At 39.9% G+C, this 12,141-nt stretch overlaps 1 protein-coding gene across 1 annotated transcript in view; it reads left to right on the top strand.

The window, feature by feature from the left end:
* Nucleotides 1–5,447: 5,447 nt before the first annotated feature.
* The window catches only part of CHSY3 (chondroitin sulfate synthase 3), a 271,180-nt gene continuing 264,486 nt past the window's right edge, over nt 5,448–12,141 (top strand). The window contains exons 1-2 of the mRNA XM_081281440.1: nt 5,448–6,397; nt 8,792–9,075. Coding sequence (XP_081137566.1) covers nt 5,590–6,397; nt 8,792–9,075 — 1,092 coding nt within the window. The 5' untranslated portion in view covers nt 5,448–5,589. The remainder of the gene's footprint in view (nt 6,398–8,791; nt 9,076–12,141) is intronic.

Below are 12,141 nucleotides of genomic sequence, written 5' to 3' on the forward strand. Positions count from 1 at the left end.
TTGCATCATCAAATATCCAGTCAGTATAAAAATTAAAACATCCTCATGATGATTACCTAAATATAGATTAATATTAGGTCCTGAAACTTAGCTGGTTTTATAATCTGCTCTAAAAAATTACCTTTTCATACTTTAATACATCTACCTTGATCATGTCATCATGTGCTGATTTCTGAAGAAATAAAATATAATCAAATAGATATCTTACTATATCACTATGATTATAATATTTCTTGACAATATAAAACATATTTATAACTTAACTTATCCCTCAGAAACAAACTAAATTACCATTATGATTATTAACCACTAGATGCCACAGTTGCTTCACACAAATGAAATCAACTCAGCCTTGGTCTGTCAAGAAAAAAATGATATTCAATATAGGTCAATAAAATCCTTTAATCAAAGTGTCAGTATCAGTCTAAACACTATTATATCCTATAATTGATGTATATGTTGAATGGTTTATCTAAATATTTATCTTCACTTTTCACAAGTGAGCAAACTATGATATTCCCCCCTTAAACTCATTTGTACTTTTTTTTCTGTGATTTTAAAGTTATGACTAACTCTTTTTAATCAGTTCAAACACTAAGTGTAGTACCCTCAGAGCAGTCTGCCAAAGGGCTCTCTGCTGGGTCAGACTTGGTCTCAGGTGTTTGGCATTAACATCATTCTGAAGCCAGGAACACAACCCAACCCTGATGGGATGAGGGACAGATGAATCCAGATGATACTTAAGTTTCAAAAGCTTCTGCTCTATTTATATGCAAAAATAGCAAATATAGACAGACTTCAAATTGTTAAAAGATTTGGTGGGGTGGGGAGTGAATAGGGAACCAGTTTTGCTACATTGTAATTTTAGGTGTTAATTGTTACTGCTTTTCTATTGTTAGATCCATATCTATTGTGTTCAAGAATCCAAGCTTGACTTTCGTTTTTGCATTTATAGATATTGAAAGGGAATGGCAGAAATTAATCTTCATAGAGACAAATATAATGTTAATGATTATAGATATTCCTGAATCTAATTTGAATCTGTTAATACATTAGCATCTTAAAACGTTTTAAGGGTATGCTTTTCATTTCTACAAAAGTAAACTGCAGGACAATTCATCATTCTCAACTTTCAACCAATTTGTATTATTGCATCAAAGAAAGAATGTCTTAAGTTAATTCTAGAGTTGGAGAATCATGAAGTTTAGTGAGAAAAGAAGAGAGCATTGTCATACCAATGAAATAGAAGAAGCAATTTGTGAAGTGGGTCACACGTTTATTTACTGAAACGTTTTTACTTAGATAAGAATAACAATTATATTTATGCATTCTCTTCTTAATTATAGTATACAGATGTTGATATATTTGGGTATGTAATTACCTTTATTCTGCTGCAGTGATAGTTTCAATACAAACTTATCTCTCAATGCATCTTTTATGCAAATAATTTTTTTCTTAAATTCTTTCAAGAATTTATTACTTTAATTAAAAATAACTTAGTCTTTGTTAGAGATTGCCCAGAAAATTATCTGCCCTAAAAATTATGTATCTTCAAAATTAAAGTATGAGAAAATTGCTGAATTGACTGTTAAATACCAAATAAGTAAGTTCAGCAATCTCAATAAATAAATTCACATTAAACAAAACTTTTCCAAGACTTCTACTTATTGCAAATGAAAAAGAGGTGTAGACACTGTGTGAAAAGAAGAAAAAGATGTTTGTTTTTCTTCTATCTCAAAGGTATGGAGTTACTTCAGTAATGTTTTATTAAAGTAATTGAATAATGCTTTCCTGATTGTATTCTTTTCTACCTTAGTCTGTTCTCCACATAGGCACTAGAGTAATCCTATAAAATATAAGTAGAGTGATCCTATTGTAAAATATTTTAAAAACCATTCTACACAACTCCTTTATTACCACCCAGAATAAAAACCAAAGTCTTTACAAGTGTCTTTAAGGCTCTGAGTAGGCACTGTCCAATACAGCAGCCACCAGCCGCATCTATCTATTGACCTCTGAAACACAGGTAATGTGAATTGAGATTCACTGTAAGCATGAAATACACAACAGCTTTGAAAAATTAGTGCCCATAAAAAGAATGTGAAACTATACATCTGGAATCGTTGGCTCACATTAGAGTTTGATTGGACAACTCTGGTCTACTTAATTGTCTATCATCAGCTCCCTTCATTCCAAACTACATTGGCCTATTCCTGTCCCTCAGTATGCCATGTCTGTCTAAAAGATTTTGGGTTTATTATTCTGTCTTACTGGAAAATTTCCTTTGGGTATTCTCATGGTAAGATTACTCCTTTTTTCCAATTTTCTGATAAAATTATGAGAAAGAAACTCTCTGACCAATTTTAAATGATCTCATTTAATAAGACATACTCCCACTGTCCTTTTGATTTTTTTTGAAAATACTTATTCCACATATATGTTGATTTTTCTATTTACATAAATATATTATATACATGTAAAAGGATATGTATGTGTTATCTTCCTTGAGTAATGTAAGCCCCAGAAAGTCTGGGGCTTGTCTATTTTGTTTAGTCCTGTTTTTTTAATGAGTACCTGGTTTATATTATGAATATTAAGTAAATATTTGTTAAACAAGTGAAAGGATGAAATATTTAAAAAATAAGTGTATATCAAAATATTTTATCATAAAGGGAGGGATTGGAAAATGAGAACTTATATTCCTTATGTCTCAAACCAACTACACACTGTACTAAGCATTCACATTTAATATCTTAATAAATCCTCAAACAAATGTATTTACAGAGGAGAAATCTAAAACTCAGTGAATTTAAGGCATTTTTCCCAAAGTCACTTAGCTACTATTGAACATCACTTCAGTACTTTGTTTTATTTCAGTGTCTCCCTAGTTCCTTCTCTGATTTCCATACTAAACTAGAAGCTTTTATAGATACTCTCTGAGTACTCTGTATTTTCCCTCCATGCCATGTTATCAACATTGCAATAACTTTGTAGTGTGTTGTTTAATGTCTGTTTTCTTCATTGCACTACAATTTTCATGATGGAAGGCAATGAATATCTTATTGACATCTCCGTGTCTAAAGCTGTTGACGTCTTGTAACGTTTAATCTGTACTACACATCATTAAAGAAATTAATGAATGAGATAAACTTTCTTCCCAAATATTTTAAAACAGTTCATGTATGGTTATTTGTGTGCAGTGATAATCAATGATTTTGTAGATCAATTGCATGAATGGCACCCATTAAAGTGGAGCCCAGTTGAATACTGGGATGAAGAATACTGGGATGAAGAGATGCTAATGTTTAGGACTATGTGTTCATTGTTATTGGTCATATATTTTGAGAATCCTTAACCTATAGACACATGGCGCTATTTAAATTAAAACTAATTAAAATTAAATAAGATTGAAATTTTTATTTTAAATTACACCACTAGATTTCAAGTGTTCAATAATCATATGTGGCTAGTAGCTTTTTTCTTAGTGATAAAGAATATTTTTCATTATAAGAGAAGGTCTATTGAATAACATGTTGTAGATGAATTAAACTGTTCTTGGGAAAATGTATTTTTAAATGAGAAGGTTCCTGTTAATTTGTATTCTAACTAAAATTCAACTTCGAGAAAGAGTCCAATGATCTTTATTCCCACGTGTCTCTGGGCAAGACTTAGACATGGAAAAGGAGCTTCATTGTCCAGCAGATGAAACATTTAGTCAGACGTGTTCATGCACAGCCAGTGACTGGTGTGGAAAGAACCACTCCTCCAAGGGCTCCAGGCAGGCCTACTGTTCCAGGGATGCTGCCAGCACCTTGCTGGATGGAGCCATTATGTCTAATGCCATTCAATACCATCCCTTTCAGTTTGATGTATAAAACAGAAGACTTAAATTTGAAGAGGAGGCAAAGTTTGGGGATGCCACATGTACCCCAGACATACACACACATTTAGGGAGAAATTTTTAAATGTTCCCTTCAAAATATCACACATCTACAGATTTTTGTTTTTTCACTTAAAATGATTTTGGCCAATGCAATTTAACTTAGTTCTAAGATTCCATTGCTAACGATATGATTTGCCTGCCCTTATTGGAGAGGTTAAATGTCTCCTGTCATTGTCTTGGAATTAATAAACAAGAGTCGACACTGTATCTTCTATTTTATTTTCTGATTAAATTAACTTGAATAAGAATTTCTTTAGATTTTCAGGGTATTGGCCCCACGAATTTGTCCACATTTTGCCATCATTTGCTAGTGTTACTGAGCCAACGACCTTCTAAGATTGAAAATAGTTCATGGTTCTTACTACTGGAAGAGGGACCACCAGAGCTAAGGAGGAGAGGATTAGGCAGCTCATTTCCCAATTCAACAGGTAGAGAACATGGGACATTTATCTTCTTTGGGGACTGAGTCCCCACTCACTCTTATTCCCCCCGCCCCCCCCCATCCCAGACTTTCAGAAAAGGTATTTCCAATTGAGACACCAAGTGATGGTGAAGCCTCTGTGAATACTGGGGGAAGGGTGATTAAAAATGCTAGTTGGGATAGGGGAGTTAGGCTGGGACCCATGGTTAGTTTCCTGAGCAGTGGGCGGAACCAGGAGTGGAGAGAGAAGGCGCGGAGTGGCAGCGGTAAGTGCAGCGTGAAAATGACTAAAAACCGCCAAAGTGGCCCACAGACGGACCTGGGGCGGGGCAGAGTGGGGAAGGGTCAAGCCAGGACATAACCCATGTGGACTCGGGTAGGCGAATCCTGAGGGATATGGAGGCGCTTGCTGGGGGCTCGAGGACCCGAGCTCCGCCGATGAGGTCAGCGGAGTCAAAGCTCCAGGAGGAGGGCAGTGGAGCCTCCGGACACGGGTGTCTGGAGGCCGGCGGAGGGCGGGACGGGACGGGAACTGGGATGGAGAGTAAGAGCCGAGGGAGGAGGGAGAGGGGGCGTCAGCGCTGGAAGCCGGAGGCGGCCCGACAGGCATCGTTTCCTTCCGGAGAGGAGGCCGGCTCAGGACCCTGGCGCAGACCAGGGGCGTGCTAGGGCGGGTGACGGGGAAATACCGCGGCCCGCACGCTTCCCCCGGCTGGCAATCGTGGCGCTTGTGGCTCCTCCTTCGGGCCAGTTGGGAGCGGGGTGGCGGGGGGTGGTGGTGGTGGGGGGGCAGGAGGCGGGGAGCGAGGGCGGGGGCTTGGGAAGGAGGAAAGAGGGAGGGGCCAGGCGCGCCAGTGACAGGGTGGCAGCCTAGGAGCGGACGCGTTGCCGCCGCCGCTGCTCCTCCTCCTTCTCCTGCAGCTCCTCTCGCTGCCGCCGCCGCCGCCGCCGCCGCCGCCGCCACTGCCGTTGCCGGGAGAAGTTTCACTCCTCACCCTTGCTCTGAGTCCCTGCCCAGAGCGGAACAGGGAGCTTGGCGGGCAACTGCAGCCCGCGGCAGGCGAGGCGCCAGGAGCGCTCGGACCCCGAGCCGGAGACGGCGCCTAGGCGGCGTGCTGAGGCCAGGGCTGGGGGCGCGAAGGCGGAGGAGGGGCGGGTGTGAGCCCCGGGACCCGCGCGCAGCGTCGAGGCCGCCCAGCGAGCGTCCGTGTACCGGGCAGTAGCGATGGCCGTGCGCTCTCGGCGCCCGTGGATGAGCGTGGCATTGGGGCTGGTGCTGGGTTTCACTGCCGCGTCCTGGCTCATCGCCCCCAGGGTGGCCGAACTGAGCGAGAGGAAGAGACGGGGCTCCAGCCTCTGTTCTTACTACGGCCGCTCGGCTGCTGGCCCCGGCGCCGGAGGGCAGCAGCCGCTCCCCCAACCCCAGTCCCGGCCGCGGCAGGAGCAGTCGCCGCCCCCCGCGCTCCAGGAGCTCCAGGGGCTGCAGATGCCGGAGGCAGCGCCCGGAGTTACCAGTTTTCGGAGCAGCCCCTGGCAGCAGCCACCTCCGCTGCAGCAGCGGCGGCGAGGACGCGAGCCTGACGGAGCCACAGGGCTTCCAGGCGCCCCAGCGGCCGAAGGGGAACCTGAGGAGGAGGACGGGGGCGCGGCTGGTCAGCGAAGAGGCGGCCGGCCGCGGAGTAGCCACAACGGCAGCGGGGATGGGGGTGCCACCGCCCCGAGTTCCCGACCCCGGGACTTCCTGTATGTGGGTGTGATGACCGCGCAGAAGTACCTGGGCAGCCGTGCGCTGGCGGCGCAGCGGACCTGGGCGCGCTTCATCCCTGGCCGCGTGGAGTTCTTTTCCAGTCAGCAGCCACCCAACGCTGGGCTCGGCCAGCTCCCGCCACCCCTGCCTGTCATCGCGCTGCCGGGGGTGGATGATTCCTACCCTCCTCAGAAAAAATCCTTCATGATGATCAAGTACATGCACGACCACTACCTGGACAAGTATGAGTGGTTCATGCGCGCAGACGACGATGTCTACATCAAAGGTGACCTCCCAGCGCCGGCTGTCCCACCTGCCCACCTCCTGACTCCTTTTTCTGCAACAAACCCCAGCCCCTGCCCAGCCCTTTAAGCTTCTCTTCCAACACGTGCTTGGCGCTCCGTCAGCCCCCGGCCCCATCCCCACCCCTCGCATCCGCCCACCATTATCTAGCCCGCTCCTCCTCTTCTCCTGCAGTCTGGACCCTCCTCATACCTGCCCAGCTTTATTTGCCTTTCAGACTCTTGCTGTCCTTTCCACCTGGTGTTTGTCCCTACCCTTTACGGTGTGGGTGGGACGTGGAAAGGGATTTTAAAGCTAAACCAAAAGCCATTCCCATTCGGCCCTCCCACGAAAGCCCCCAATGGTGGTAGTTTATCAAATCTGCCCAGAGGGGCGTGTCTTCGGCAGAAGGCAAAGTGCAGGATGCTGGCTAGAGTCAGGCTGGAGACCCCATGTTCCTTCTTTATTCCTCTGCTCTTTTGTTTCAGCTGGTTCACTGTCCTAGACCCTACCCAGTACGTATGCCTCCCTTTCGCACAACTTGCGGCACACTGGGAGTCTTTGAGCAACCCCACCGCCCCAGCGCGCCTTTTCTTCCGGTTACCACAGTGCATCACCTAGCCTTTCACCACCCCAGTCACACCTCAATAAAACTCCATGGGGTTTTATCGTATTGTCAGGTGGGGAAGAAGGGAAAAGCGTGTTTCAATTCCAAACCCTCAGAGCGCTAGGTTTACTGGCGCGCCCTGGTATTGGATCCTTTCCCGTACATCTTGGTGGCTGTGCAATAAGCGGAGGCTGGAAGTCCTTCCCAGAACCACATGCAGCCACAGCACAAGAAAACTTTGTCCGTTTTAAAGGAGGCGCGGTCCTTTACCCAGAGCATGGGCCGCTCTGGCCAGAGAATCCCTAAACTCAGCAGATCTAAGTTCCTTAGAGTACAGGAGTCAGTCTTTCCAGTCCAGACAGTTGCGGAGATGGGGAGGGATGCAAAGGAATTAACTGTTGTACCGAAGGAGGTTTCTCTGTGTTTTCCACATTTCCTAGCTTTTTGGTCAAAGGGGGGCAGCCCTTCCTTAGTTTATGCCGCTCTATTTTTAACCTCATTGCTTTCTCCTGATCCAGATAGTACCTTTAACATAATGCAAGGAAAAATAACCCAAGGGACCTGTTTTGGCACAAGGAGTCAATGTATTGTTAATAAATAGAGATTGAGTTTGGGTTGAGAGGAGGAAAATTGCTGTAATGCTTGGTTGGAATAGGACAATGCTGGTTGGTAATTGGACAGAAAAATAAAGAATGCTGCCATTTGCTTGCATTTCCCATACATGCTATTTAGGATTGATTCCAAGAAAACTGCTTCCACTATCTTATGATCCCCTTGTCTTCTGTGTCTCATTTTAAAAAGTCACAATGCTTTCCTGGCAGAAATGTCACACTTTGCAGAGAAAATTCTAAAATGTATTAGCAGCACCTACATCTATCATTTGTTTTAATGCTTTGAAAGGTTGTCCTTCAGAACTTTGAAAGGCCATATTCTTTCCATTTCTTTTAGAATGAGATAATTAAGAACACAATAATAGTCAGCTGAAACTCATTGAGATCCAGGCATGGGATCAAGATAATGACTGCCGATGCCCAGATCATCAAAATTGATAGGAAAGATGCTGACTGGGAATGTGAAGACCGAGACTCTCAACTTACTCTGATGTATCACTTTGTGGAATACCAAATGTTTTTGAACTGTTTTAGCTGTGTAATTTTATTTTTAAGTTGTTTTCCCTGGTGAACTTAACAACTGTGAGTGAAACCAATTCATTGTTTAAGTTTTAACAAATGTTTTTTTTTTCCTAAAACAATGCCTTCCCAAATTAAATTTCATGATAAATTAGATTCAAACACTCCCCAAAACAATATGGATTGTACATGATTGAATTTTGGTTAACAACACAGCACCTAACTAAATTAATTATCAGGGAAAAGTAATCATTGGACATGTATAGGTCTGTCAAAACAATACTAAATATCAATACTGAATATGTTTCACATTTCTGAAAATTTTTGTTACTCCTATCTGATATGCCAGGAACCCTATCTTTATTCTCATTATTTTATCTTTTACTGAAAAAATGATGATTGTTGAATTGTTGCAGTTTTACAGACACCTAGACCATGAATTAATAAAAATTTTATTAATATTTAATCAGTAACTCTGAATTAGTATTTTTAAATAATATGATATTGTTCAACTCTTTCAGTTGTTACAAGTAGAGTTATTGGAGGTTCAAGGTTTAGGAGGGATTTAACAACAATGTTGAAAGCTCTGTCCTCTACTTTGTACATTATAAATGATTGTGAAAATTTTAAAAAGTAGTGATTATTTTCTTTCTCCTTGTAGGTGATAAGTTAGAGGAGTTTCTTAGATCGCTAAATAGCAGCAAGCCTTTGTACCTGGGACAGACTGGTCTCGGAAATATTGAAGAGCTTGGAAAGCTAGGGCTGGAGCCCGGGGAGAACTTCTGTATGGGAGGACCTGGCATGATCTTCAGCCGGGAAGTTCTCAGGAGGATGGTGCCACATATTGGTGAATGCCTAAGAGAAATGTACACAACTCACGAGGACGTGGAAGTAGGAAGGTGTGTTCGCCGTTTTGGTGGAACTCAGTGTGTCTGGTCTTATGAGGTAAGTCTTTCACTCTGATGAAATGTTCATATGTTATAGGTGCATGCCATTTCAGTCTGTGATTCTCTCTGTTTCTATTTATTTTAAAGTAACAGTAGCAACCTTTTATGGGCACATAGGTGATTGTGGGAGATACTCTGTTATTTGATCAAGGGGTTGACTGTGCCTTTGTTATTAGCATGATCCTTAACTTTAAGCAGCAGCCTAGATATATAGTCATGGTCACATCTCTGAAAATACTATCTTCCAGCTTTATTTGCTTTATTGGTGTTTATGTTCTTCTAACAAGAACACTAATTTTTTTTTTTCTCTTCAGCTGTAGCTCTTATCATTTGGTACTGTACCACAGCCACTTTTTTTCTTTTTTCTCTTTTTGTTAATATGTGATGACATTTCTTTGTTTTCACATGGTGAGAATTGGAAGTTTCTTTGGAGATTTTCAAGTGGAAAGTGGACATTTAAGAACTAATAATGTATCATTTATGATAGGTTTGTTCACAACATTTTAACTCCTCTATTTGATCATTTGTTGGGCATCTTAAAGGCATGACTTATCTGGGGGAAAAAGTTTTGAAGATGTTATGTAACTTCTTAGTATTTTGACTAGCTCACTAGACTGTTTATGTCTGCCGTTGTGCCAAGTTCTGAGCAGCAACCATTATTTAAATAATCTGAGTTGTGTTATTGTAGTAATTAGTTTTATGAAATACTCTGGTTATTGCAGTAATTAGTTTTATGAGCTATTTTGGTTATTGCAGTAATTAGTTTTATGAAATATTATGGGATTACTTTTTCCTTAGGAAGTTGGTTTTGAAATGAAGTAAAATTTTATTTAAAATAGACCTCCTAAAATACAATCTTAATAAACATTGATTTAACATTTAAGTAGTGTATTGCAGTTTTAGGATAGTTTGATTTTTAGGTGTTTGGAGTTTAATATTATTTTAGCTACCCAATGCACACCTTTGTAAATCATATTTGAACTTATTTGCTTGTCTTTTCAAAATTTTCTTGTTACTTATTATAGAAAAAAAATTCATGAAAATGTGTTCTCTGTGAAGTCATAATACATCAGTTATACAGATCCATTTATTTTTCTTTCATAATTGTGATGTCATTTTAGTTAATTTTGCTTTTCGTAAATATGCTTTATGGTACTTATACTTCAAAGAAGTATTTTGTATACCTACTATAGAAAGTGAAAATTATTGACAACTTTTTATTTAGTATATATATTATGCAAATTAAGATGATTTCTTTTGACAATAAAATAGTGATTTTTCTTTCATAAAACTGGCCTGCAGCTACCCTCTGAAAAAAATTGACATAAAACATTATAATTTAAAGATAAGTAATCTTTAGAATAAGTTTAATAAAAAGATTTTTCTATAATATAAAGCCTTTTAAGAGACAAAACAGTTAATGTAGAAACCGCTGATTTTGTTTACATGAAGGTATTTTATTTTTGCAGACATTTCTCTGAATAGATGTTTAAAAAATTTCTTTTATCTGTAATTAGCAATAAAGAGGAGAGCCTACTATGTTTTATTTGATAAGTCATTGTCTTAACATTACATACAATGTTTTTAACAAACATGTCTAAATGTCCCTTCTTCTAAGTTTTCAGTGATTCTGCTATGAAAGTCCAGTATTTACCTGGTGGTCTACATGGTCATATTCCAAGAGATTAAAATAGGCTCAAGTGATCTATAAGCTCAAGAATTAATTTAGTGTTTTATAATATGGACATTTGTTCTAGTTAAAAGGAAGGAATATTATAGGCAGACACCTCTCCTTTAGAATAATTGGAATCTTAGATGCTTTTATTAACTAAGTCTTAGAGGTTGTAACTTGGTGAACACAATATTTTGAGTAACTTTTCACAATATGTTTGAAGACACTTGTTCATCACTGGCTATAGAATTTGTAAAAACCAAATGTCATTTGGACATTTTGTCTGGCATTAGAAAGTATCTCCTAGAGGAGCATGGGAAGAGAATGCTGACTTGATATATTACTAAGCTTTTATATAAATTTGGTCTTCAAAGAACTATTTAAGTAATATTAATTTAAGAGGAGACATTGTTTTAATCCTAACACAAAGTTTCACAATCTTATTTAAAGGAATAGTGGCAAATTTCATTACCCAAAGGTATATCTGTTAATAAAATTAGTAAATTTAAATATACAAATAAATTACACTTAAGAATTTTAATATTAGATGTGTGTTTTATGTTTCATGAAACACCTGAGGAGGACAGATGGGGTACAGCTAAACTAAGGTAGAATATATATAGATTCCATATCACTTTCTAATTTGGATTTTGGGTTTCTTGAAATGGTATCCATATATTACTGTTTACATTATATAGAAAGATTGTTCTATACTTTGGGTTGGCCTCTTTACTAAATGAGAAATTTCACATCTGATGATATTTAAAAAAAGCTATGATGTTGACCATCACTTGAGTTTTCATATTTCTCTAAAAAGGAACATGTGTGACAGACTTTTCTTAAATTTAAAAATTTCCTTCATCTATGTTTCACAGATTTCAGGATTTTGTTTGGCGTCTCCTCCTGATAAATGTTCTTTCAGAGTTGAGAGGGCCATAACGAAAGCATGTCTATGGTTTTCAAGTTTTAATAGGTGAAACATTCATGATGGAATGTTATCTTTTAAAAATGGTGAATAGACATGCAAATCTTATAGGAAGAAAACTGTATGCATTATTAAAATACATGGAGTTTTCTGGGGCTGGGGTTGTGGCTCAGTGGTAAGAGCGCTCGCCTAGCATGTGCAAGATGCTGGATTTGATCCTCAGCACCACATAAAAGTAATTAAGAAAAATAAAGGTATTATGTCCAACTACAACTAAAAAAATATAAAAAATACATAGACTTTCTAGTTTTCCTTGAATATATTATATTTTTATAAAACCTAGGAATCTTTTACTACTCTTCTTCACTGCTAAGTAAATGTATATAGCATTTCTGTGATGTATATAGCATGAATAACGTATTGTGAGGAATGGAGGGGATGGCAGACCAGGGAAGGGATGTACTTGA

This window comes from Spermophilus citellus, assembly GCF_964194105.1.
Source record: "Spermophilus citellus genome assembly, chromosome: 1".
NCBI classification, from domain to species: domain Eukaryota; kingdom Metazoa; phylum Chordata; class Mammalia; order Rodentia; family Sciuridae; genus Spermophilus; species Spermophilus citellus.